Here is a 26,890-nt window from a genome sequence, read left to right as displayed (position 1 = left end):
AAGAAAACTTGCCGAACCCGCGACCCAACCCGTTTTATATTTTATGTTCTTAATAGAACTCTCGTTTCACTTGTTACCTTAGAGCAAGCACTTGTGCTGCGTTATTGTTTCTTCTCTGAAGTTGAAGGGTTTGGGCCTATGCCATTGACGTCGTTGAAGTCTTCTCTATTTTCGGTATGCATTCAAAGCCGTGACTCACTTGCCTTGATTTGCGTTGTTTTAGGGTTGTAGCATTCATGCGACACTTCTCTTCTTTGGTGCTTTTAATTTTTGTTTTATGTATTTCGAAAAACTTGAATGATTGTATAGACTGGACATGGTATGAGTAATTATTTCATGGTTTCGTAGTTTTGTTTTTTTAATTAATTGGAGATGTATTTGTTCTGTTTGATGAATTGCCTGAAAAGTATGAGGATTAATTAGATTATGTCCCAGCGTAAATATTTCTTGATTTCTTTGGTTAATAATGACATTTTACTATATATATATATATATTACTTCTGAATAGAGGTTAAGCATGTGAAGCTTACTCCAATGGACTTGTTCACGTGCTACCAGCTAAAATTTGTCCGTTTAAGTTTCTTTTGAGGTTTTTTTTTTTTTTAGATTGTGGTGAAATGATTGGCTGATTAAGAATTTTAATACTGATGAAATGAACATTGGGTACCAGGGGCTACTTGCACCAAAAAGAATATTAATATTTCTTCTTCTTTTTTTCAATTTTTTAAAATATTATTGGGTTGTGCTACTCTGTTATTTCTAGTCTTGATTAACAGCATTATCAAAGTCAATTCCAAAATTAGATTAAAAAAATGAACCCCGAGATTTATTCCATGTTTCAATCTGAAATGTCATAAGTGGTTAATTAATCAAATATGTGTGTTTTTATTCGTAATTACATGCCTTATAACCATAACATTTTGAGTAGGCCATCATTACATTACATATGAAATATGCAAACCTGTAATATAATAAGAACTTTTGGGCATTGATGTTTGATGCCATCTTATCTGTATAAAATAATCTTAGTTATGTATGTCGTAGATGGATTCCCAAAGTCAGGTTAGAGAAGAAATAGTTCGAATCAGCATTATATTTACTAGATGTTTTGGGATCTTGTATACATGCGAAGGTGGCATTGGATATATGCAGTTCTTGATGTCGGTTTTCTTTAATTTAAACATTATCAAGGTGGTTTTGGCCATTGGAATCATAATCGGATTTTTTGGTTTGACCACTGGACCCATGGTTGGACTGACCTAGTGACCCTACCCAAATCTCTGCTAGCATCAACCTCCGGTGCTATATATTTTTGAACTTTATGAATGGTAGAATTCTCCAAGGAGCTCGATAAAATTTGGTTAAATCAATAAAGTATAAGCCAATACAATTTCAGCCTAACCTGAACGAGGCTCGATCAAGTGACCTTTGCAAAATCAATTGGGTCAGTGTCCAGTGCCACTGCTGGAGAGTAAATTGGACTGCCCAAACGTAAAAGGCCAATATCTGCCAAACCAAGTGGCCTAATTGGCAATTCCCCAACGGCCTGCCCTACTAATTTTGCTCACATTGTGAGGTGGCAAGAAGCTAGAACAGCATTCTGATTGACACTCTTGCTCTTTTTTGAGCCATGATATTTTGGTCTTTTCCTTCACCTTTCATATTTTTCCCTTTTCATATTGCATGAAGGTAGGTGTCCATGGCTGCAGATTCAAGAAAACGCACATTGGAGGCTTTGGAGAGAAGATTTGCTGTTGCCAAAGCCGAACTTCTCCTAAAAGAAAAGAAAAACAAAAAGACCATAGATGAAGATGTGAAACCACCTATTCCTGCTGTCTCTACATCTAATGATTCTTCCTTGCATTTACGCCGTCCATCGTCAGAAACACCCAAGAAAGGTAATTCAACTTTCAATTTTTAGGTCTTTGTTATTTTCATCTTGAGAGCCAGTAAATAATTTATCACAGTATAGAATGTTTCCCTCACACATGTTATTTTTCCTTGTATCATGAATACTTCATGTCTTATGAAGTATTTTATCTTCTGCTATTAAGGGTAAGGCTGTGTACAAGGATTTCCTCCACTCCACACTCGCTAGTCGGGTTTAACGGGGAGTGGTTTTTTTTTTTTATTGTTTTTTATGTGATACATTTGCAACCTGTCCGTTTGGCCAGGAAAAGTGTAAGATTTTATTTTTTTATTGTTAATGTAAGAATTCTGCATTATGATATGTGCATTTGTAAGTATCTTGTTTGACATTTAGCTGATACTTTTTATTTTGTCCTTTTAGGGAATTTCAGTTTCTCTGGTCATGCCACTTTGCAAGGTACTAGATAGTCAATGTAATACTACCCTTTCATATTTAAGATTCTATCTTTTGTATTTTCTTAATTTTCATTTTTGAAGGTTTTGTGCAAATTATAACTCCAATTTACATGGACAAAATTAAGTTAATATTTATTTGCAGACATTGAAGAAGGTGGTCCAGCATATGCCCAACTTTCTCTGCCTGTAAACGAAAATCTGCTTACAACTAATGAGGAGGTATTTTAACTTTTTATTTTTTGCTTGGAACTCATGTAATGGCCAAGAATAATATAAAACCAAATTGAAGGATTTTATTATCAAATTTTCCATTGTAATTCTATGTAGTCAATGACTCAATAATTAATCTCCTCTGAAGCCTGAACACTAAAAAATAATCATTGATGCAAAGAGTAATTTATGGGTCTTAAAAGCAGCCTTTTAACCTATTCACAGCTACAGAAAGCTGCAAAATGAAGGCCCCTGCAGTCCTGCACCCTATCTAACCAAAACGTGAAAGTTTCTTTATCTTCATTTTTGAATATATATGTTTTCCCATTACTAAATAAAGTTGTTAAATTTTCTTTATCCTTAGATTTCAAATATGATATATTTGCCTATTTTTTCTCCACTGGCTTATTCTGCAGTTGTCTGCTGAAAGAGAAGGTTCAATTGATAGCATATTGCACGAGCTTCTTCAGAAAGGAGATTCAGCCCAAAGGTACATGCAAGGATCTAGAAGCATGAAAATTGACAACTGGATCCTTCTTGATAATTATGTACATGGACGTGCGCTATCTTCTGGTTCTCAAACTAGAGCTTTGCGAATTCATTCAAAACGCTCTAAGAAACACATGTCTATGAAACAGCATAAAAAGCATGGATCATTAGATCTTCCTCAAGAATTTCATAAGTAAGTTTAGTGTCTCTAAAATACACTTCTTGGGAGTCTATCCATCCCTATTGTTATGGCTCTAGCACTGCAATTGTGGTATTGTATATTCTTTTAAGGAGTATTTTCATTTCACCTTGTGTTTGGGGATTCTGAGTTTCATGCTAGGGACAAATAATATATATCATTATAGTATCTTAATGTGTCATAAGATAATCTCATAGGATTGGTTTTCATATTTCCTTATATTTCATGTTTTATTTCTTTATTTAATTAAGATCAAGGGTCTACTATTAGTATAAATGGGGGTTAGTTCTTGTATTTTGCAACACATTACACATCCTTCATGCCAATATCATTATAATTGTATTATTCTGAGTATCTCTTTTCTCTGTGTTTTTCCTTCCTTACCTAAATCCCTATAATTTTCTACAATAAAACATGTTTTATTCTAATTGGTTATTTTTTCTACAATGGTAATCTTTTTGTTCCCTAATAATTGTTCACTTTGTTTACAGATTCGATATTTTCAAGCCAATGCATGAAATGTGGAAAGATTATATAATGCAGCTTCTTAAATCCACTGGGTACTTTTTTTTATCTTTGCCATTGATGGATTTCACAGTTTCTTATCTTCAAGTTGTAAGCAAGGAGAGGAAGAAAAAAATGATTTTAATCATTTATACTTGTCTCCTCATATGGCTTTTATAACCATGAATTGGTTAATATTCCAGGAAAAATCAATTGGCTCAATGTCTCCTTGGTGCGGATCTACATGGTGCTATTATTTTAGGTCCGAGCACACTTTTTTTACTTTTAAATGAGTTACGAATACCTATGATAATCTCACTATCAGAAATGCGAAAACAGTTTCCATACCTGGTCCTGTTCTTTTCACTTTTGAGCTGATGAATGTTTCCATACCTGGTGTTGTATTTATTTTCCCAAATATGTTTTTGTCTTTCATGTGCATAGAAAGTTGTGTTATAATTGCTGTTGCTGATGAACTTGAATCATGAAAGCCTATTTTTTGGGTTTCTTAGAAAGACCTAATGATGTTGAGTAGAAGTAGTTGCATGCAATCATTATGTTTATATCATGGCAATAAGTTCAATAATAAAGATGAGGTGCTGATTGGTTCAGGCTACAGACATAGCGCTTGTTCTTCTTCCCCAAGAATGGTTCTCTGATTTGAACCCTCTGTTTCCCTCCCCTGCCTCTGAGATCCCCACTGGCCTACATAATCTTTTTCATGTGTTTTAGGCCTTTAAGTAAATCAATTTTTTAGGCCTTGAATTTCTATGGTAAGAGCTGTTTAATATTAGTGTATTAAAAATTTCCTATAGCCCAACATACTTGATCTTTTCAATTTTGCAAAACAGTTGGACTTTTGAGACTCCTACAAAAAAAATAAATTTTTTTTGCCTCTATCTCCTCTATATTATCTGATTGTTACCACTGATTGTACTATTTCCATCTATGTTTTGCAGTTGTGGAGTGTAAAATAACTCATTTTACTGGAATTTCTGGCATTATGATTCGTGAAACTGCAGAAGCATTTGGGATAATTACTGAAGACAATAAATTCCGAGGTAATCCTTCTACTATTTAAAAATAGAAATTAGTCTAGGATTGTTAGAGCTGTTATTCTTGTGTTTCATAAATATTAATGGTTATATGAACGTACACAGTTATTTGTGTATGCTTTTCTTAAATTTTACTAGTAATTGCTGTGCAAGTGTGACACTTCATTAATTATAAGGAATTGGTACTTGTGTTTTGAAACTTTTAACATAAATTTTAAAATGAACGGTTTGTAAGTTTTTATTCAAATTAAGAGGAACAATGAATTGCATTCAATTCATTCAGTTTCTCTTAAAATGGAACTTGCAAACACAGAAAAATGCAACTTTTAAGTTTGAATGACACGAGAAATTTCTGATTTGCTTAAATTAAGAAGATTTTGTCTATGATGGGCTTTGAACTTTCAGTTTCAAGCTTCCACTTTCCTGACTGTGTACCGAGCCCGTATCGTAATCATTCTCGTAAAATGTAGTGTGGCTGAGATTCTTGTTGAGTCCTGTTAGATTGTCCCTTTAGGTATATATCCTTGGTATTCTGTAGGGAAACCTGGAAAGCTTTTCCAACAAGAAACCAGATTTGCTGCTGATAATAGGTTTTGTACAAGATTTGAAGCTGTTTTCGAGCAAAACATTTCTGTTTCTAATTTAACACTGAAAATTGGCTTTTGGATTCTTACCAGCAACACCCAAGCAAAACAATTTTGCTCACAGTAGTTTCTAAATTACATTTCAAGTTGAACGTTAACCTCCTAACCTTTGTGTGGAGGGTAGAATCCTCCAGTGTTTTAATTAGACCAAAAACTCATTTGCTCTCTTTTTACAGCCAATTAAATTGTGCGGTATTTGAGTAATTCTGTCATAAGATAAATATCCACTTTTACTAAGAAAATTAAATAGGTTTTAATTTACTTTCACATGTACACACTCTCTCTCTCTCTCTCTCTCTCTCTCTCTCTCTCTCATACTGAGAATTCCTAATAGGTTCCTATGTGTCTCTTACATCATTGTGAATGAGCTGATTAAGAAATAGGAACCTTCACCATCACCTAGTCTTTGGTTTGTTGGCTATAAAGATGAAGTTGTGTTGATTTATCTATTCTGGGATTTCTCTCTCTCTCACTCTTTTCTTTGTTTCTTTTTTTAATTTTTTTTTTTAACACTTTACCTATTCAAACTTTTGATGACCAAATACTTACTTTCGACTCGGTAACTTGCAGTTGTTCCCAAAAAGGTTTCTGTATTTGTATTCCAAGTTGATTGTTGGAAAGTCACTCTGCACGGAGATAAACTCGGTTCAAGAAAGGTTGCATTATGATACCAGTGATGATCCTTCAAATGTAGGTAACATCTTCATCCTATTAGGGCCATTTTTTAGTATGGTACTTCATCTTCTTATTAAGGGAACCTTGCTAGTTGTTATTGCCATCTTGGGCTGATTGGATCTTGCCCCCATTTTAATAAAAAATTATCATTTTACCTCTTTTTTCGAATTATATATATTAATTTGCCTCTATTTGACTAAAGTTTGACTCACCCTTGCTCATTTACTCGAGCAAATGACTTACCAAGGACTAGGATTTGATCAAACTTTAGTCAAATAGGAGCAGATTTATATGTAGTTTAAGAAAATAGACAAAGTGGTAAATTGATTTTAAAAGAGGGGTAAAATGGTCAATCAGCATCATCTTGTGGTTTCTATAATCTCACTATTAAGAAAGGTTTTTATGTTGATTTTCTTACTATTAAGATGAACAGAATATCCATGTAAGTAACGCTTGTGCATTTTGAAAGTCTCAAGTTATCTACGGGAGAGAGTAAGAATGTTTGAATGCTGAATTATATCATTATAATTAGAGGCAGGGGGAGTTTGCTTTGAAATTATTGGCAGCAAGGTAAACAACGATAGCCTTGACTTATATCATTATAGAAGCAGGACGAGTTTGCTTTAATTAATATTATTGGCAAGAAGGTAAATGACGATGACCTTGACCAGTGGCGGATCCAGAATTTTTTTTTTTTATGTGTGCACACTTAGTGGCGGGTGTTGCCTCCCAAAAATTAATTTTAAAGAACTTTTTAAATGCATTAAAAAATAAAAGAATATAAACAAGAAGAGAAAAATAAACTATTCACATATATCAAACTTTGCTATTTCAAGCTATTTTACGCATATTTCATTTTTTATAAATGCTATTTCAAGTTAGAGTAAAGTACTTTTTGGACCCTCAACAAATATCACGGAACCCAATTTAATCTCTTAGAAAAAAAAAATCACTTGTAATCCCTCTGAAATTCAGAATAGACCTACGTTATTCCTTTTGTGGGACTAACGTGGGTCTTATTCAGAGGGACCACGATTTCGATTAACTGTGTCTATTTTGAATTTCAGAATGATCACAAGTCGACTTTTTTTCCCTAAGGAAATAAAATGGGCCCTGTGACTTTTGTTGAGGACCTAAAAAGTACTTTACACTTCAAGCTATTTTCAAAGAATTTTTTTTTTTTTTTGTGTTTGCACTTGCACACATAAGCAACCATGTAGGTCTGCCAATGGCCTTGACTGTATATGGGGGCATTGTATGACGCCCACCGTGATGTATTTGCTAGCCTTTTATTATGGTTTTTGGAGCCTTGAAACTTGTTCCCAAGCAACAAAAATATTGGTGTTTTATGCTAGTTCTATAGCTTTTCTGACCAAAGTTAGAGCGCCCTTGGCACTGCTGGTGTTATACTAGAATGATACCATAGATAAGTCTCATTGTGGAGCTTGGTCCCACTAGCTACAAGATTGCTCTTTTTTTGTCGTGGGAACTTGACACTTCATTCCTTTGTGTATGATTCTTTCTTTTTGGCATGCTGGCACCTAATGGTTAGGGAACTGTTAATTTCCCTAGGATTTTCCGATTTGCTTGTATAGAATATCCAATTGCATGCATGTGTCTCTAATCATAAATGTTCAGGAGGGTAATGAAACATTGCTGATATAATATTTTTTCAACCTCGTGTTGAAATAAAATAAAATGCAATGCTATACCACAGATATAATGATCTTTTTTCTTATCTTGTTTTGAATTTAAAATGATTTAGGTTCGTACTATGTTCCCTGCATGGTATATTTGTATTCCATTTAAGACTTTTACAAAAGATCAAGTTGTCAAGTATATTCGGTTTTAATCTTTAATTTTGATTTGTGTGCAGCATTAATACAGTTAAATATGATGTCGGCAACTTAGAATTCCTGGTTACATTCTGACACATTGATAACTCTTGCGGATATTTTTGTAGGGGAAGGCTGGTCATGAAAAAAATCACTATCCACTGCTCTGGATTTGAGGCAGATATTCATTTTCGCATGAATGTTTCACGTTGACATCCGGAAGCAATTTGACCACTAACTGAAGTGGACTATATAACAGAAGTGAGCATTCTGCCCTGCACTAAAATGATGAACAGCACTGGAAATGTTTCTTTTTCTCAAAAGCTCAAGTTAATTATTTAAGTCCGACTTTTTTACTGGTGAGCCACGCCTGAATTTGTTTGAGGGTAAATTAGAGAAAGTCTCCGAGGAACAGCAGGGGATAATGTGATGAGTTATATTATAGGTACCAAAGTAAATTTCATTTTTTAACAACAAATGAAGTAATTTTAATTTTGCTTATATTCACTCAATCCAATAATGTGTGTATTTTTAAGGTTGATTAAGCTGTAGATAAATTGTCCACTCGTCTATCATTCACTTTCAAAAGTAATTTAATATGTGGTTGTTTTATATTTTATATTATATTTCTCTAACACGTTTCATAACGCTAGAATCTTTTGGGTTAGATATTGCAGAAGCTAATTTTTTTGGTCCTATCTTGTGATATTAATTTCACTAGAAAGTGGAGAATAATGAGAATCAAATTTGTGATCCCATGGTACCTTTGGTTTCTATACCATGATAAGTAATCAATTCAACTTAATAATTTAAGCTTTTTAAGTGAGGGGGTTTTATAGTATATCTCTATGACGTCTGGCCGTATTAAAAATCAATGACTATCCTCACATACTAACATAAGATTTTTTAGTGTATTTTTTTCTCACTCGCACATTTCTTGAAAAATTTCCTCAGTAGGTCACCTATCTCAGAATTACTGCAAGTCAAACACATTTAATTATGGAGTTCTTCCGTTCTGGGTTATCAAAAAATAGATGCGTCTTGTTAGTATAAGTAATACCAATTAATTTTTATAAATTATCTTCAACTGTGCAGTTTCATACTTGCATAGTCTTTGGAATCCCTCTTTTTCGGGTGTCGATTCGATTCATTCATGTACTCCCCGTTAGAAACCTGTCAGGAGTCGCCGCTCTTTGTCCATGTCTTTTTGCATCGACGATCACTCTCCGCCCTCGTGAGTGCTCGAGATGTTACAATCTCTTTTTAATAAACAACAAGAAAATGCAACCAAAATAATGACAAAAAAGTATTTATGTGACAGCAAATGCGGTTATCCAACATATTCTTCGAATCAAGTTTAAAGCCATCATATTTTAAATTTGCTTAAAAATACATTATTTTACCAAGAATCCTCAACCCCAGTACAACCCATAAAAATTATTTACATTTTTGTTCTCGAACGAATGATTTAGATTCTTACTTCAACAACATCGCCATCTTTGAGTTCCGTATTGGGCAGTACTGACTGTCCATTAATCAAAACCAGCTTTCCCTCCAAACCAGCTCTATGAGCAGCATCAGAAGCAGTGCTACCAGCTTTTAACCTCATAATTTCACCATGAGGCCAACATATAATTACCACTTCTCCAAGGTTAAGAGAACTAGGAAGATCATAAAGCTTTTCGCCATGCTTTGTTTGCTTGATACCTACCTCAGAGCGCAATTGCTCTTCCCAGGAAAGCATTGTTCTCAAAAGATGCACCTAAAAGATGAATATATACAGAATCACTGAAACATTCATTGACATTTCACAAATCTATGGAATAACGGGGGGAAGACTGAAAAATAAAATATCCCACTTTCAGTTTGCATGGTGGCAGTCTGGCAGATAAACATAATACCACAATTTAGCAAACTATGCATATTCCACAAACTGATTTGTACCATCTTAGTTGCATTTAAAATTTTAAATTTGCAACTATTATCATAACCAAAAATATAATAATGATCTGCAACATAATCTAGGAGCAAATTTCAGAGCAGTTGGTGAGTGGTCAATTTCGCTGACCAATTTAAGGGACAAGAAGAATCAAGATAAAGATTGTTCTCATGGAGCCACTATAACCAATTACATAGTATGTGATAAAGAATAAAGTAGCATAATTCTCGTACTATTTGAGTGGCAAAGATTTTTGACACGCAAAGAAACAGAAGTGAACAAAGATAAGCAATTTCCATTTGTACAATGTGCCTAAGAGAGACAAGTTGGGAGCCATAAAACCTTGTTATTGATGCTAGCTTCCACAGAAGTTGATGCCACCAAGTCAAATTTTGACCGAGATGTAATATAATCCACTTGCTTGCCCTCAAACACAGCAGATACAACAGCCCAGTATTCAGATTCTTCTTGATCAATAAAATTGATAACTTGGATGAATGTTGGCAGTAGGCGCCCAAATTGATCTTGCTGCGAATGATGCAAATAATTAAATAAGTTCTTCCAAAAAGCAGTCTGAGAATTTACAACCACGTCACTGGTTCTAAGAAATTGAAAGCAGCATGTTTATTAGCATTACAAAGTTTTACTCAGCATGAACTTCATTTAGATGTTTATGTTTATAATGAGTTTAATTTGATGCACTATTAGGTAAAGAAGTTTTACTCTGTCATCCAATGATGTGTTGCCACATCCTTTAATGAGTTTAATAACATGCATCAGTTGAATTCTAATAATATGGCCAAGATTTCCAATTTTCAAAAACAACCATTGTACGCGTCGTGTAGCTTTTGTAACATCGTACAGGCTAACTAAACGAACCACTATCTTTAAAGCACGACATAAAATGATAAAGGACGACATAACTAATGAAAATTCCAAAAATTGACAGAAGTACCTACATGCCAGTACCATATTATTTAAGTACAGGAATATAATTTTGTTTAATTCTAAAACATCCCCACTCCATTTGATTGAAATCTGATTTTCTAGACCCTCAGAGGACACGAACCATTTTTCCTCAATTGCTCTTTGCAATTATGCAAAGGTAAGGCTGCGTACAAGGATTTTCTCCACCCCACACTCGCTAGTCGGGTTTAACGGGGAGTGGTTTAGAAGTATCCAATCCTTACATATTATCTGCTAAACAACATAAAAGAATAAGTTCTCCCACACAAATTTGCTGGATTACGTCGCACTTAGTGGTCAAAGTTAAGCCTTAATTTGATCCCTTAAAGTCTATCCAAAATGTATATAGTTTCTCTGTAGCAGTTACTACACAGCACATACATTTCCAACACAAGGTCAATCATTAAGAACTAGAATACAGTTAAAGTACACAAGACAAATACGCATATCTAAACAAGAAGAAATACAATGAAAAATTCTCCAGCATGTGTATGTTACTATCTCTACGTTGCTGATAAACAAAAATAATGAAAACTAAAGGGAAGTATATACTTTTATATTCTCAACGGCTCAGAGAAACGTACCTTGTGATACATACCATCTCGACATAGTGTGTACTTCTCTAGACAAGTACACCAATCCCCATGTCCTGGTTCAAACCACCATTCATCAGATACCTGACACAGATCAACAGTTAGCAGCCTAAGCAGGTAATATAAAATAATCAAAGGAAAAGATGACACAACGGCAGAGGCCGGTGGCAGAGAGCTTGGTAAGCTGAACCAACTCCTATACAGTGATCCATCCAGGCATTGCCTTCTTAGTGAGCGTCATCAGTTAATTCGTATCCTTTCCACAAACCATTCACCACAAGCCATCTACACTCAAATTTAAGCAGCAAACCTTTTTATATAGTCGTGCATAAGCTTCCCATCGCTTAATCTGGAAAGAAGATCTTCTGTCAGCTACTGCTTCAGAAGCTGATAATCCGAAGCTCACAGCAACTAGCAATTCTTTTTCATCCTTTTCTACACTGAAAAAGTAATAAAAATTCACGAGCTACAATTAGTATCGATAGCTTTATAACATAACATCCATTAGAAATGAAAGTGTTCCGAACCTGATGATAACAGCAGCAAGTAAGTGACTTCCTTCTACTCTGAGGACTGGATGTCCAACCTTCAATGACTTATATTTACTTAATAAAATATCTGCGGAATTTTCATCTTCTATATCTTTGGGGAAATAGGAAGATGATTCTGTTTCAGGATCATCCATGTTGTCAATGGATGAAAAAGGATTTCCAGTTTCCTTATAAAGCCAATGTGCAGCAAGTCCATGTTCAGCATAGTCATGCATCCTCTAGTAAGCAAAATGATAACTGAAAACATCAAGAACTAAAGTATGAACAAGTAACGTCTCCAACATATGCGAAATAATTTAGCACCTGCGTTCTTATTTGTACTTCTAATGGTGAATTGTCGGGACCTGGAACTGCAGTGTGCAAGGACTGCAATTTTAAAACGTTGATACAGTAATGAGCACAATTCCTAAGATTAGAAGAACAAGATGATCATTTTAATTTTATACCATAAAAATATGAACCAGAAAGCCTAACCTGATAGCCACTAGGCTTTGGATTAATGATGTAGTCATCAAATTCACCATCTATGGGAGTCCAAAGCCTGTATGGTAAAATATGCATATCAATTAAGAGCAAATATCTGGAGCCAATAGGATTAATGAAGTTAAAAAGATGCCTAAGATTTATAGGTTTAACCTTTCACTCTTAAAGAATGAAGACATTTTCACCAAAATAACTGAAAAGGATAAAAGAATGGAAGATATAAAAGAGGACATTTTCCGTTGATGTGTTGTTTTCATGGTTTCCTCTCTTGTAGGATAACTTATCCTCCTCTGCTCCTGTGCTTTTGTTTTCTGTTCTCTGGATTTCTTTCCTTATAATTTTAAAAAAATAAAGAAAAATCTACCAATACATAGCAGTGGTAGTGCTGCACAAAAGGTCAATTAGATAACATATAGTAATTGTTAAGTTAGTTTTCAATTCTGTTCAGTTTGTTTTGAGTCTGTAACTGAATTAGTTAGCCTAGTTTAGTTTCCTTTCTGATATGCTATAAATAGACTTTTGTATAGTCTTTATAATTTAATATATTCATTCTATCAATTTCTCTCACATTGAGAGATCTCACAGATATTTTCTCTCTCTCTTGAATCTTCCCTGTGCTTGAGATCCTGTGCCAAATACCTTTATGGTATCATCGCCATCGATCCATGGCAACCTCTGCTTCCGCTCCCACTCTACACACCTTCTCCAACCCTGTTTCGTTCAAACTTGATGAAACGAATTTCCTACCATGGAAACAACAGGCTCTTGCAACTATTCGAGGATTCAAGCTTCAACAACTTCTTGATGCACCTCCAAGCTCAGATCTTGATGAATCTGAGTCGCTATGGCAGCAACAAGATCAACTACTCATGTCCTGGTTACTTTCCTCCATGTCTGAAGCTCTCTACACCAGAATGGTAGGATGCACCTCCTTCTCTCATATCTGGGAGAAACTAGAGGAATTTTTTGCGTCACAAACGCGTGCAAAAATCAAACAGCTCAAACAACAGCTGAAATCAACAAAGAAAGAGGGACCAATTTCTGGTTACCTACTCAAGATCAAGAAAATCGTGGACTCTCTTGCTGCCACTGGATCTTCTGTGAGCTCTGAAGATCATATTGATGCCATTCTTGATGGCTTGAATGAGGACTATGATCCTTTCGTAGTCTCAGTCACATCAAGAACCGATCCATACACAGTAACAGAAATGGAGGCTCAGTTAATGGCTCAAGAAGAAAGAATTGAAAAGCGATCCAAGACTGAGCTAACTGTCTTGCAAGCTCATGTTGCACAAATGCAATTTAGAAAACCTAATGCTCAAGGTTTTAACCGTGGAGGTTCTTCCTACTTCAATCGTGGTGGTGGTTTTTCCCAAAGAGGAAGACAGAACCGAGGAGCTCGCTCAAACAATTTCAATGGCAGACTGTACTGTCAAGTATGTGGCAAGCCAGGTCACATTGCCTGGAATTGCTATCACAGGTATAACCAGGACTATCCAAATCCCACTGAGCAAGTCAAGAATGACAAGTTTACTCCTCAGAACTCACAGATTCAAGCTAATGTTGCTATGACTGGATCTGCTGAGCAAGATACTCCAACTGAGAATACAACTGACTACTTCTCTGTATTTGACCAAGCTTGGTACCCTGACTCAGGCGCAACCAATCATCTCACTCCTAGTGCTGGTAATCTCTTATCCAAAACAAAGTATAAAGGTCAAGAATCTGTTCAAATAGGCAATGGATCTTGTATGAAAATAAAGCACAGTGGTCACACTATTTTACACTCACCATCCAACTCATTATCCTTTACTTTACCTAATCTTCTACATGTTCCTGGTCTTTCAAAAAATCTTCTAAGTGTCTCGCAGTTTACTAAAGATCACAATGTATTTTTTGAATTTCATCCTAATCATTGTGTTGTTAAATCTCAGGCAAGCAAGGAGATCCTTCTTCAAGGAACACTTAAGAATGGTCTCTATGCATTTGAGGGTGTCAAAATCCCAACTCATACTGCCTTTACTGCTGTTTCTGTTCAAAATAAAAATGTATCCCACTCCACAGTGGTTGATTCTGTCACTTGCAAAATAGATAGCAAGTTGTCCTTATGGCATGCACGTTTAGGTCATGCTTCACTCAGCACTGTAAAAAGTGTATTGAATCATTGTAATATTTCATTCCAAAATAATAAAACTCCTTTTACCTGTTGTGCTTGTTGTATGGGTAAAATGCATCAATTGCCCTTTCCAGCTTCAACTCATGTTTATACAAAACCTCTGGAATTAATATTTTCTGATATATGGGGTCCTGCTCCCATTACTAGCACCACTGGCTCTAGATATTACATTGTCTTTGTTGATGCTTTCAGCAAATTTACTTGGTTATATCCTATATCTACAAAGAGTCAAGCTCTTCCTGTTTTTGTTGCATTCAAAACTATGGCTGAATTGCAATTCAGCACTAAAGTCAAATCTATCCAAACCGATAATGCAAAAGAATATCTAGCCTTTGATAACTACCTCCAACAAAATGGCATAGTTCATAGACTCACTTGTCCATACACTCATCAACAAAATGGTACCCCTGAGAGAAAACACAGGCACATAGTTGAAACTAGCCTATCTCTCCTTGCTGCTTCCTCTCTCCCTCAACAATATTGGGAAGATGCATTTCTCACAGCAACCTATATCATCAATAGGCTTCCTACACCTACATTGCACAATACCTCTCCTTATGCCATACTGCTTCAAAAGGAACCTGATTACACACTTATGAGAACCTTTGGTTGTGCTTGTTACCCTCACCTAAGGCCCTACAATAAACACAAACTTGATTTTCGCTCAATCCAATGCACATTCCTTGGCTACAGTCCCAACCATAAGGGTTACAAATGCCTCTCATCTGAAGGTAAAATATTTGTTGCAAGAAATGTTGTTTTTGATGAATTTATGTTTCCCTTTACCCAAACAGTCACCAAAAATATTGTGTCTTCTTCTTCTGAACCATCACATGTACCTATAATTCCTAAAGTAACTATCTCACCTTCCTCTCAACTCACATCCATACCCACTACATGTGCTGAGGTCACTACAGATTCTGTTTTGCCTATTTCTAACAGTTCTTGCAGGTTATCTACTGGTGAGACATCAGAGTCTCTTTTACCTGCTACAGCACCTACCTCTCAACCCAACAATAATCATCATATGCTCACTAGAGCCAAGACTGGTGTCTTTAAACCCAAGGCCTTCACTGCTTCTGTTGAACCTACCTCAGTTGCAAAGGCTATGACTCAACCTCAATGGCTGCAGGCCATGAAAGATGAATATGAAGCACTTCAAAGAAATAATACCTGGCAGCTTGTACCTCTGCCATCAGACTGCACCCCCATTGGATGTAAATGGGTGTTCAGGACCAAATACAATCCAGATGGGTCTATCTCCAAGCATAAAGCTCGCCTAGTAGCTAAAGGTTTTCATCAAAGAGAAGGTCTAGACTATGTAGAAGCCTTCAGCCCTGTGGTTAAACCTGCTACTGTCAGAATTATCCTCACAATAGCTCTCTCTCGGCAGTGGCCAATTCACCAATTGGATGTGAATAATGCTTTCTTAAATGGAGACCTTCATGAGACTGTTTATATGCAGCAGCCTCCAGGCTTTACTACAGGTGATAAAACAACTGTTTGCCGCCTCACCAAGGCACTTTATGGTCTCAAACAAGCCCCTCGTGCTTGGTTTGAGAAACTCAGTTTCACTTTGGGTCACCTAGGATTTGCCTCTACAAAGTGTGACTCATCACTCTTCATCAAAATCACATCCACAACAACCATCTATGTTTTGGTCTATGTGGATGACATCCTCATCACTGGCTCCTCACCTACTGCCATTACATCACTCATTACTAATCTCAACTCAGCCTTTGCTCTCAAGGATTTAGGCCAGCTTCACTATTTTCTTGGTATTGAAGCACAAAAAGACTCCTCAGGTACACTGCATCTCAGTCAAGCAAAGTATATTGCTGACTTACTCAAAAAGGCAAACATGAGTGATTGCAAACCAATGCCAACTCCTATGTCTTCAAGTATAAAACTATCTTCTAGAGATGGCACTGCCTTTCATGATCCCTCTCTCTATCGGTCCATAGTTGGAGCCTTACAATATGCTACAGTAACTAGACCTGACATATCCTTCTCTGTCAACAAGGTATGTCAGTTCATGCATGCTCCTCTTGACACTCATTGGAAGGCAGTTAAACGAATTTTACGGTATCTACATGGCACAAGTTCTCTAGGACTTACCATTTCTCCTTCTTCTCACTTTCACATCTCAGCCTATTGTGACAGTGACTGGGGATCTGATATTGATGACCGTAGGTCCACATCTGGTTACTGTATCTTTCTTGGTAACAATTTAATTAATTGGTCCTGCAAAAAGCAAGCTGTGGTAAGTCGCTCAAGTACTGAGGCTGAGTATAGATGTCTTGCAGCCACCATTGCTGAACTTGCTTGGCTCAAATCTTTATTGTCTGAGTTGCTTATCTCCACTCCAGGAACACCTACAGTTTATTGTGATAACCTAAGTGCAGTGCAACTGGCAGCAAATCCCCTTTTTCATTCCAGAACAAAGCATTTTGAACCGGATCTCTATTTTGTTCGCGAAAAGGTTATGGCAAAACACCTCACTGTTCATCATATACCTTCAGTGGATCAGATAGCAGATGGCTTCACCAAGGCTGTCTCCAGGCCTAATTTTCTCAATTTTTGTTCCAAGCTCAAGCTTTCCACCTCTTCCAGCCTTGAGCTTGCGGGGGGATGATAACATATAGTAATTGTTAAGTTAGTTTTCAATTCTGTTCAGTTTGTTTTGAGTCTGTAACTGAATTAGTTAGCCTAGTTTAGTTTCCTTTCTGATATGCTATAAATAGACTTTTGTATAGTCTTTATAATTTAATATATTCATTCTATCAATTTCTCTCACATTGAGAGATCTCACAGATATTTTCTCTCTCTCTTGAATCTTCCCTGTGCTTGAGATCCTGTGCCAAATACCTTTAAAGCTTATATCTATATCTTCGTACAGATGATTTTATTGAATGACTTGTGTTTTGGTTATATGATTGAAGGAAGACTGAAATTTGACCTATACCTGTGTACAATGTCAAGGAGACTGTAGCAACACTGAACTGCAGGCCCACGTAAAGTTCCATTCTTGTCTCCCACAACTACTCTTAATGCACGTGCATCATATACTTTATCAATGCTTATATCCTTTCGTTTCATCTGCACAACATACAATCGTGACTTTGACCATTAAATTGATTAATACGAAGTACCTCCACAAAAATTTAAAATCACTAGTGCTAATATTGCTCAACGGGAAAGAAAAACATTTAAGGCTAGCTTTATAATATTATGCCATTAAGATTTCAAGGGAGCCATGGAACTTACAGAAATTCTTTTTATGAACAAGGTTTCTTACATAAACTTTCCACCTATGCATCGTTATTCGCTAGCGTTATGCTCTATTCAAACTATTACCTGGATAACCTATAATTAACTCTTCAAATAGTGCCACAGTTCTACACACTTGTAGAGTGAGCATAGCTACAACACATGGACGTTCATTCTTATTTCAAAGGTCAAGACATGAATTTGCCGATACCTTACTGTATAAACTATACAGGCTTTTTAATCGGCTTGATAATGTAACTTCCATTCCTGGAACGTAACTGCAAATACAGCAGGAAACTTTTTAAGAACTACAAAATTGATTATACAATAGCATTATAGTAGATAGCACATGTATAGTGCCTCATAAAACACAAACATAAAGTAAAGCATCCAAGTGTCATGGACAATATCAGAATGTCAAAGTCGTAAATGATAATAGACAAAAAGAACATACGAAGCTGACATAATCAATTCTCGCTCAAGTGCTTCCTCACAAATTACCAATGATGCCAAAGCTAACCCAGCATCCTGAACAACCTTTGGTTTCATTCGTGTCTCCAGATTATTCCCAATACTACTGAGAAAGTTAGCCCGTTTTCTCCGATCCAACAATATATCAAATGGAACTACAGCTTCCAAAAGATCCTGTGTAAAATAAAATTAGTAACTTAATTAGAATGAAAAATTTGTTCTCACCCTTTCCCAGGACTTGGTCAAGTAAGAAGATGGAATATTGCCTCAGTGATTACTTTCAACTATCAATCATGAACGTCTCAGACATCAGGAAAAATGCTTACCAAAGAGTCACTTGAGATAGCCAACTAAACTTATCTTTTTAAACCTTTTGCAACCATAAAATACTTGGAACCAGATATGGATAATCACAAAAGGACTTTAAAAATTGTGATTGATCAGCCTTCTGTCATACTTCAAATTTATTCATTCTTTTTATGGGTTGCATGAGGTGTAATAGGAGCAAGTAAAAATAACATCACTTCACAGTTTATACGCTTTTCAGTCTCCCTTCCCCCGGTCCCTCACCCATTCCCTTTTAAAAAATTTAGCTTAGCATATTCCGAACTTCATCACGTGTAATCAAGACAAGAATGCTGTATAAACAAACAGTATAACATTTTAATGATTTTTGCTCCTTGATATTAAGTGGTCAGGCTCAAAAGAAGCATTTTGGTGTCAATTGTTAGAGTTGCAATAAGTGCCAGTGTAACCCAGACAGTAACCACCAAAAGAAACCATAAAACTGCATTCAATCAAATCTCATTACCATACATACAAACAAGTAGAATGAACCTTTGCATTTAAAAATTCTTACCTTCACACTTGAGACATCCTCATTGAATGTCAAAGATTCATAGTAGAAAGAAGTTGAATTGTTCTCATCCCAAGGTACCATGTTGCCTTTTACAGAGATTCTTCTTGAGTTTCCTGTTCTGCTGGTAGGGCTCCACATGGAAGCCAGATCAGCTCGCATCTTTTGAAATATTTGAGGCTGGTAACAAGGTACAAATAGGTATAAGTGCAAACACATTGTAATAATGCCAAATTGTTAGAGTATAATATAAACCTTTAAAGAGGCCATCACCTAATAGCTTAAGCTTTTAGGTGACGACCTCTTTAATAGTTTATATTATACTCTGACATGTCCCCTCACACAAGAGTCCATTGGGCTTAAAGGGCGGATGATGCATCAGGCCCAGTCTACCTGTGCTAAGAAATTCCACAAGAGAAAATGGTGGTGGTTGTGACGGCAGTGGCTGCGATGATGGTGGTGGTTACGGTGGTAGTAGTGGAGATGGTGGTGACGGTAGTGGCTGCAACAATGGTAGTGGTGGTTGGTGGCGGCGACAATAGTGGTAGCGGTGGTATGGTGATGGTGATTGTAATGGCATCATGGTGGTGGTGGTGGTGGTGGTGGCGGCGGTGGCGGCGATGGCATGGTGGTGGTGGTGGTGGTAGTGATACGGTAGTGGCTGCGGCAATCGTAGTGGTGGTTGGTGACAGTGGTGGTGATGGTAGCGGTGGCGTCGTGATTGTGGTGGTAGTGGTGGCGATGGCATGGTGATGGCGATGTAGCGGTGGCGGGAGTGGTTGCGATGATGGTGGGGGTGGTTGATTGCGGTAGTGGTGATGGTGACAGTGATGGAAGTGGCAGCGGTGGTGGGGGTAATGATGGGTGGAGGTGGCATCGTGGTGGTGGGGTGGTGGTGACGATGACACTAGTGGTACTACGGTCGCGACAACGATGGTGACGGTGGTCGTGTCAGGATAATGGTGGTAGTGATGATGATGGTAGAGGTGAAAAGTGATTGATAGAGATAAGTGTTTCTCATTTTGTGCCCGGGAACAAAAAAATAGAAATTTTTTGATTCTTTTTTCTATTCTCAAGCACAAAAATTAAACCGATTCATCCCGGGAACAAAAAATAAACCGGTTTTATCAAACGAGTTTTCTATTCATTTCTGTGCCCGGGAACAGAAATTAAAAAAAAAATAAAAACTAATTCCGAGAAGGTTTTCATGCACACCCTATGTGTCTCATTTTCTCACATCATCAAATCAAAATAATTGATGACTCTCAAAGTGAAAGAAACATAGATACTATTACGAGACCTGTAGAACAGCAAAGCATAGATCTTCCAGTTCAGCTTTCAACGCCCACAGACCCAATCTTGAAGCAAGTGAACACCAAATAATTAAGGTCTCCTCTGCAACAGCTTGAGCTTTTTGCAATGGCAGAGCATAACTGCAAAGCAAAGGTAAGATTGTCAACCAGTAAAATGACCTATGCAACATAACTAAAACCTGCAAACTGTTTAGCCAAAAAGTTAAAAGCACTGTATCGCTTAAGGTTGTTGGTTAAAGATGGCTTCCATAGCAAGGAAGTAAACTTTCACAACTATTAACCATGAAGGATTGAGAAAACCGATAAGATTAAAATAATATTTCCTTCACCTTGAAAGAATAACAAGTCTGAAGTGTATAATACCCCGAACTTAAGCATTTAATTGATTAATTTTAATTAAATAATTAAGCATATTTTAGTGAGTAAAATTAAGTATAAGGCTTAATTAAATGAATCTGAGTCACTTGGAGTTAAAAAGTGTACTCAGTGAAAATTAAGGGGTATAAATGGGTACAGGCGAAAGTACCCAAAATATAAAAATAAAATAGTAATATTCCTAGAATAATATTCCAGACTTTTGGGTAAAGTTTGGTAATTAATGGAGTTGAATAGATAGACGAACCAATACCCGCTTAAAGTCACTTAACATAAGTTAAGTGACCAATGCAACAAAAGAAACCCAATTGTCCCTCCCCAACCCGTCGTGCAGAAGAGAGGAAAAGAAGAGAAGAAGGAGAAGAGGGGAAAAGGAAGAGGAAAGGAGAGGGAGAACCCTAGGTGGAGCAATCCTCAACCAAATCCATCCGTTCAAAAGCCTAAACCACTCTAAATCTTCTCCTCTTTCATAATCCAAGCTTAGTTTTGAGTGGGGAGCATTGTGGAGAGGGATATTGCCCCTCAAAAATTCGGCCCTTTGTGAGATTTTGGGGTTTTGGGGGTTTCAACCTCCATGGAAGCTTGAGGAACACTCATTCCTCTATTGTGTGATCATTGGTGGTAAGTTTCCACTCTCTTTCACATGATTCTTGGAGATTTGCATGAGTTTAGGGTTAATGAATAGTGTTTTAGGGTTTTTATGAAATGTTGAGTAGATTGGCTATGTTCAAGGAAGAATGAGGCTTAGAGTATGTTGTGAAAAATGCTAGGAATGACATTTAATCGGTAGAAATGAGTTTATAGTGTTATTTTAGTATGCTTTGATGTTTGGAGAAATCTAGGCTTGGAACTATGGATTTCCTTGCATTGTTAGCATTGTTTGATTGTATTCCTTGTGTTGATAGGATTGAGGCAAGAGGACCAAGTGGAGTGACCAACCCTTGGGGTTGTGTGCAATTGAGGAAAGCTCAAAGAGCAAGGTAAACCTTTGGACCTTGTGGTTGATCCCATTGAGTGTTCCACCATACTCCGTTGAGGAGAAATGGTTTATGAGATGTGATATGTAATTATGATAGTGATTGTATGCTCATGCATTGATTCATGCATTGATACATGTTATGATTGATTGATGATTATTGGTTGATGTTTGATTGTTTAAGAGTAATTGAGGAATGATTATAGAAGTAGCAATAATGAATGAGGTAATGGTTGAGGATTGTGATTGAGGTTATGCGTGATAGTATTATGATGAGGATGATTGGTAGGAACTTCCCTTGGAAACAGCCCTATGTGGATCTCCATGTGGTTAGAGCCTAAGAGGAACAGCCCTATGTGGATCCCTCTTGGAGGTTCCTAGATTGAGGAAAGGACTTCCCTTGGAAACAGCCCTATGTGGATCTCCATGTGGTAAGAGCCTAAGAGAAACAGCCCATAGTGGATCTCTCTTGGAAGTCCATGTGATGCTTGTGGATAAGAATGTGTTAAGCTATTATGATTATGTGTACATCAAAGTGAACCTTAGGGTGGAGTGATCTCCAAGGACCTCTGGTTTACTGTGATATATTCGTATATCTCACCCCGTGTTGTGGGGCATCATTTCAGGTACTGATAGAGGTGAGGTTGATCGAGGCAAGAAGCGTGAGTAGACTGTACCTGATAGCTGGACATGTTGAGTTGCATGCCATTTAGCATTGCTATATGTATATTTTGATGCCACATGATGTATTTTGGAGGACTTAGTGCATGATCATTGTAGTAGTAATGGGTATCTGATACAGGGTTACTTGCTTTGATCATGTTCATTTTGTAGCTAAGTCCTTTGGCATGTATATGAGATTTGTAATTAAGACATGATGTAATATTGTAAGTAATGAAGATATTGGTGTATGATGCTTACTGTAAGTTAAATGCATGAATGTATTTTTATGTATTGGATATGTTGAGCTGGAAAGTCAATTAGGTACCTTGTGCTAAGTTGGGAAACGTTGAGAAAACAAAGATTATGCTGCCCAATTTCCGTTAAATCAATGATGAGAGGATGAGAGTTGAGCAATGATATAGGGATATCACAAGCTTGTTAAATAGGTTGTAAAATGTGTAGGATTGATTCCCCAAGAAAGATGCATGAAAAATATGAGTATAGGAAATTGCCCAGAAGAGGGGGCTTAAGCCTGCAAATGGAGGCTTAAGCCTGCTCAGGGGGCTTAAGCGCCCATGAGGGGGCTTAAGCGCCCTGATGCACCTGTGAAGACCAAAAGCTTTCTGCCGCATGGGGCTTTAGCGCCCAAAATGGGGGCTTAAGCGCCCAGGTAGCGCGCTTAAGCGCCCTGGAGCGAGCTTAAGCGCCCTTGGTGGCTAAAAAATGTAAATTCCCTCTGTCTGTGGGCGCTTAAGCGCCCTGGAGCGAGCTTAAGCGCCCTACCCGCGTAGTTTTTCAGCATACACCTGAGTTAGTAAAATTGTCATAACTTGAGCTACAGAGCTCCAAATGAGGAGCGGTTTGAAACCACGCGTAGCTAACGAAGAGATCTACAATATAGTAGAAGTTGGGAAATAAATAAGAAGTAAATTAATGGTTTAAAAATGGAATAAGAACATGATGTTAAGCTTGGTTTATCTGATTCCGCAAGGTAATATGGTTATGATCACGCAATTGGCTATTTTAAATTCGGCGTCGTTTTAAAAAGAAAAACTTATCTGGATTTTAATTGAGCCAATGTGATTGTAACTGCGCTTAATATCATAATGCGATGTTAACAAACCGGTTCTAGAACGGGGTGTTACATTTTATGGTATCAGAGCAGTTTCGTAGGGAATAACTGTTAGCTATTGTTGAGTATGCTTAGTGTTTGATGCTTTATAGTTGTTTTAGTACTCTTGATGATTATTGCATTTGTGATCACTAAGTGTGGGCCTGATCAACTCACTTCTTTGTGTAACATGTGTAGTGACATGACGAGGAACCGAAACAACCCCGGACCATCAAACACCAATGCTCAGCCAGAACCTGTTTTGGCTGCTCTTGTGAGGCCCAGAAGTGGCCGTGGGGCAACGGGCGTACCGCCTGATCCCGTGGCTGAAGCTCTTGCAGCCGTTCAGAGAGAGTTGGCTGCTAGCAGGCAAGCCAATGAAAATTTGTTAAAGACAAATGAAGACTCGCGGACTGCTATGGCCGCGATGATGACCGAGTTGAGGACGTTGAGGGGTCCTAGGCCCGTGAACCGGCAACCCACTCCTCCTCCTCACACTGCTACGCCTTCTCCACCTCCTTCACAGGAAGAGGGTGTAGCGGGTAACAATGAAGGTGAGGCTAGCCACCATTCTGATAGTCATAGCCATCACACTGAGGTCCGTCAACCACGTGTTGAGCGTGTTGACGAGCATGAAGCTGAAGAAAGAAGATTGATGGCTTTCCGAAAACACAAACCTCCTTCTTTTAAGGGAGGTTATGAGCCAATGGCGGCTGCGAAATGGCTCCAAGCTATGGAGAAGATATTCAGGGTGATGAGATGCCCTGACGCAATGAAGTTAATCTACTCTGTTTATATGCTGGAAGAGGAAGCGGAAGATTGGTGGACCAATACCGTGCAGCCATTAGAAGCTGAAGGCCGGGAAATCACCTGGCGGTTGTTCGAGACATTGTTCTTGGATAACTATTTTCCTAGGGAGGCTAGGGAACAGAAACAGAATGAGTATAACGATCTCAAGCAAGGGTCGATGACAATTGACCAATATTTCGCCAAGTTCAATGAATTGGTGAAATATGCTAACTATGGGAGAGCCTTACCCATTCCGGCCGAGATGACCTCTAAATTTCAATGGGGTCTAAATGAGAAGATGTCTCGAAGATGTCAAATTGTGACATCCGAGAGTTTAGTAGATTCGTGAACCAATGCCGGAAGGTGGAAGAAGTTTATGGTGTGCTGAAAAGTAAGAAGTCTTCCGAGGCACAAGCATCTGGTGCTAGTGGAGCAACTGGCTCTACTTCAGAAAAGGGTAAGAAGATGGATGACAGGAGTATTAAAGAAAGATTACAAGCTAAACAATCTGAGGAAAAGTTTAAGAGAAGCGGGAGTCAACAGAGTTGGGACAATGAAAGACCTCTTGTGCCCCAGTGTGACAACTGTGGGAGGCATCACAAGGGCGTTTGTTTGATGGGTCAAAACGTATGTTTCAAGTGTGCTAGACCTGGTCACTATGCGAGGGATTGTCCCCAGATCGTGGGACGAGTTGCTCATGTGCAAGTGGTCTATGACCCTTCAGCAGCGGCAAATGTTAGCACTTCGACCCAACCCCAGCTAGAGAGGTTCCCACGCTTGACGGGAGGTATGACGCATGTAGATTAATATGACATGCATAGTTTATTGAGGTTGGAGCCACACATGCTTAGACTGTGAACTCAATTATGATTGTGTGATTCGTTATGTCTAGTAATTAAAGACTAGACTATGTATTGATTGCTAAAAGATGGTAAGTTGTATGCAATGACCTTTCCATGGATGTAGTGGTAGTATTACCTCCATGAGGATAGTATCCTATGAGATAGAGAATTCTCATTAAAGGTCTAGATTGAGGGGAACTTCCCTTGGAGTTAGCCTTCGGGACCTCCTTGTGGTCAGATACCTAAGAGAAACAGCCCATAGCGGATCTCTCTTGGAAGTTCCATCAGATGAGATTTTATGTATGAGGTTATTAGTAGGACCGCAGAAGGTCAGGGTTAAATATCAAGTGAATAGGTATGACCCTTGAGGAAAATGAAAGATAAAAGTGCTGGAACATATTAGTATCACCTAATTATAAAACATAGATTGAATCATGAATGAAACATTTCATCTTATGATAAGATGATGAGGAAAAGAGGAACTGATTAATAGGGTAACTTCGGGAACACAAGAAGAGTTCTCCGATAAATCCATAGATGATTGAATGAGTGGTTTTGTCGATTTTGAGGACAAAATCGTTAAAAAGGTGGGGTGAATATAATACCCCGAACTTAAGCATTTAATTGATTAATTTTAATTAAATAATTAAGCATATTTTAGTGAGTAAAATTAAGTATAAGGCTTAATTAAATGAATCTGAGTCACTTGGAGTTAAAAAGTGTACTCAGTGAAAATTAAGGGGTATAAATGGGTACAGGCGAAAGTACCCAAAATATAAAAATAAAATAGTAATATTCCTAGAATAATATTCCAGACTTTTGGGTAAAGTTTGGTAATTAATGGAGTTGAATAGATAGACGAACCAATACCCGCTTAAAGTCACTTAACATAAGTTAAGTGACCAATGCAACAAAAGAAACCCAATTGTCCCTCCCCAACCCGTCGTGCAGAAGAGAGGAAAAGAAGAGAAGAAGGAGAAGAGGGGAAAAGGAAGAGGAAAGGAGAGGGAGAACCCTAGGTGGAGCAATCCTCAACCAAATCCATCCGTTCAAAAGCCTAAACCACTCTAAATCTTCTCCTCTTTCATAATCCAAGCTTAGTTTTGAGTGGGGAGCATTGTGGAGAGGGATATTGCCCCTCAAAAATTCGGCCCTTTGTGAGATTTTGGGGTTTTGGGGGTTTCAACCTCCATGGAAGCTTGAGGAACACTCATTCCTCTATTGTGTGATCATTGGTGGTAAGTTTCCACTCTCTTTCACATGATTCTTGGAGATTTGCATGAGTTTAGGGTTAATGAATAGTGTTTTAGGGTTTTTATGAAATGTTGAGTAGATTGGCTATGTTCAAGGAAGAATGAGGCTTAGAGTATGTTGTGAAAAATGCTAGGAATGACATTTAATCGGTAGAAATGAGTTTATAGTGTTATTTTAGTATGCTTTGATGTTTGGAGAAATCTAGGCTTGGAACTATGGATTTCCTTGCATTGTTAGCATTGTTTGATTGTATTCCTTGTGTTGATAGGATTGAGGCAAGAGGACCAAGTGGAGTGACCAACCCTTGGGGTTGTGTGCAATTGAGG

At 37.5% G+C, this 26,890-nt stretch overlaps 2 protein-coding genes and 1 long non-coding RNA gene across 3 annotated transcripts; 2 read left to right on the top strand and 1 right to left on the bottom strand.

Annotated features, from left to right (window-relative positions):
* The first annotated feature begins 17 nt into the window (after nucleotides 1-17).
* On the top strand, nucleotides 18-8,506 carry LOC133318246 (ribonuclease MRP protein subunit POP4). Its single transcript, XM_061520240.1, has 10 exons — nucleotides 18-174; nucleotides 1,694-1,898; nucleotides 2,291-2,326; nucleotides 2,468-2,544; nucleotides 2,952-3,217; nucleotides 3,715-3,783; nucleotides 3,931-3,989; nucleotides 4,687-4,788; nucleotides 5,997-6,120; nucleotides 8,065-8,506. The coding sequence occupies exons 1-9, from the start codon at nucleotides 139-141 to the stop codon at nucleotides 6,092-6,094; spliced, it is 948 nt and encodes a 315-aa protein (XP_061376224.1). The 5' UTR covers nucleotides 18-138; the 3' UTR covers nucleotides 6,095-6,120; nucleotides 8,065-8,506.
* Nucleotides 8,507-9,265: 759 nt separating this feature from the next.
* On the bottom strand, nucleotides 9,266-20,724 carry LOC133318243 (uncharacterized). Its single transcript, XM_061520238.1, has 12 exons — nucleotides 20,542-20,724; nucleotides 19,245-19,421; nucleotides 18,369-18,559; nucleotides 18,126-18,192; nucleotides 17,610-17,743; nucleotides 12,460-12,526; nucleotides 12,289-12,351; nucleotides 11,962-12,203; nucleotides 11,745-11,874; nucleotides 11,426-11,518; nucleotides 10,218-10,403; nucleotides 9,266-9,698 (listed from the first exon to the last, which is right to left on the bottom strand). The coding sequence occupies exons 1-12, from the start codon at nucleotides 20,722-20,724 to the stop codon at nucleotides 9,405-9,407; spliced, it is 1,827 nt and encodes a 608-aa protein (XP_061376222.1). The 3' UTR covers nucleotides 9,266-9,404.
* Nucleotides 20,725-21,467: 743 nt separating this feature from the next.
* Nucleotides 21,468-22,798, top strand: LOC133318240 (uncharacterized). Its single transcript, XR_009752446.1, has 3 exons — nucleotides 21,468-21,550; nucleotides 21,835-21,909; nucleotides 22,532-22,798. It is a non-coding gene; the product is annotated as an uncharacterized LOC133318240 (long non-coding RNA).
* The last annotated feature ends 4,092 nt before the right edge of the window (nucleotides 22,799-26,890 follow it).

Source organism: Gastrolobium bilobum, unplaced genomic scaffold, assembly GCF_033153095.1.
Source record: "Gastrolobium bilobum isolate Gb01-03AN ecotype WA unplaced genomic scaffold, APGP_CSIRO_Gbil_v1 utg28756, whole genome shotgun sequence".
Lineage (NCBI taxonomy): Eukaryota > Viridiplantae > Streptophyta > Magnoliopsida > Fabales > Fabaceae > Gastrolobium > Gastrolobium bilobum.
Note: the sequence above shows the minus strand (reverse complement) of the source record. Positions and strands in the feature narration are given on the sequence as shown.

Bases quoted from the DNA above. Each gene is read 5' to 3' on its own strand.
- LOC133318246 (XM_061520240.1), top strand. From the start codon at position 139: ATGCCATTGACGTCGTTGAAGTCTTCTCTATTTTCG. The intron at 3,218-3,714 runs GTAAGTTTAGTG...CTTTGTTTACAG, and splicing joins CTTCCTCAAGAATTTCATAA to ATTCGATATTTTCAAGCCAA. The intron at 3,990-4,686 runs GTCCGAGCACAC...TATGTTTTGCAG, and splicing joins ACATGGTGCTATTATTTTAG to TTGTGGAGTGTAAAATAACT.
- LOC133318243 (XM_061520238.1), bottom strand. From the start codon at position 20,724: ATGTTGCATAGGTCATTTTACTGGTTGACAATCTTACCTTTGCTTTGC. The intron at 18,560-19,244 runs GTAAGAATTTTT...TATTTTACACAG, and splicing joins AGGATGTCTCAAGTGTGAAG to GATCTTTTGGAAGCTGTAGT. The intron at 12,527-17,609 runs GTATAGGTCAAA...TTTACCATACAG, and splicing joins CTCCTTGACATTGTACACAG to GCTTTGGACTCCCATAGATG.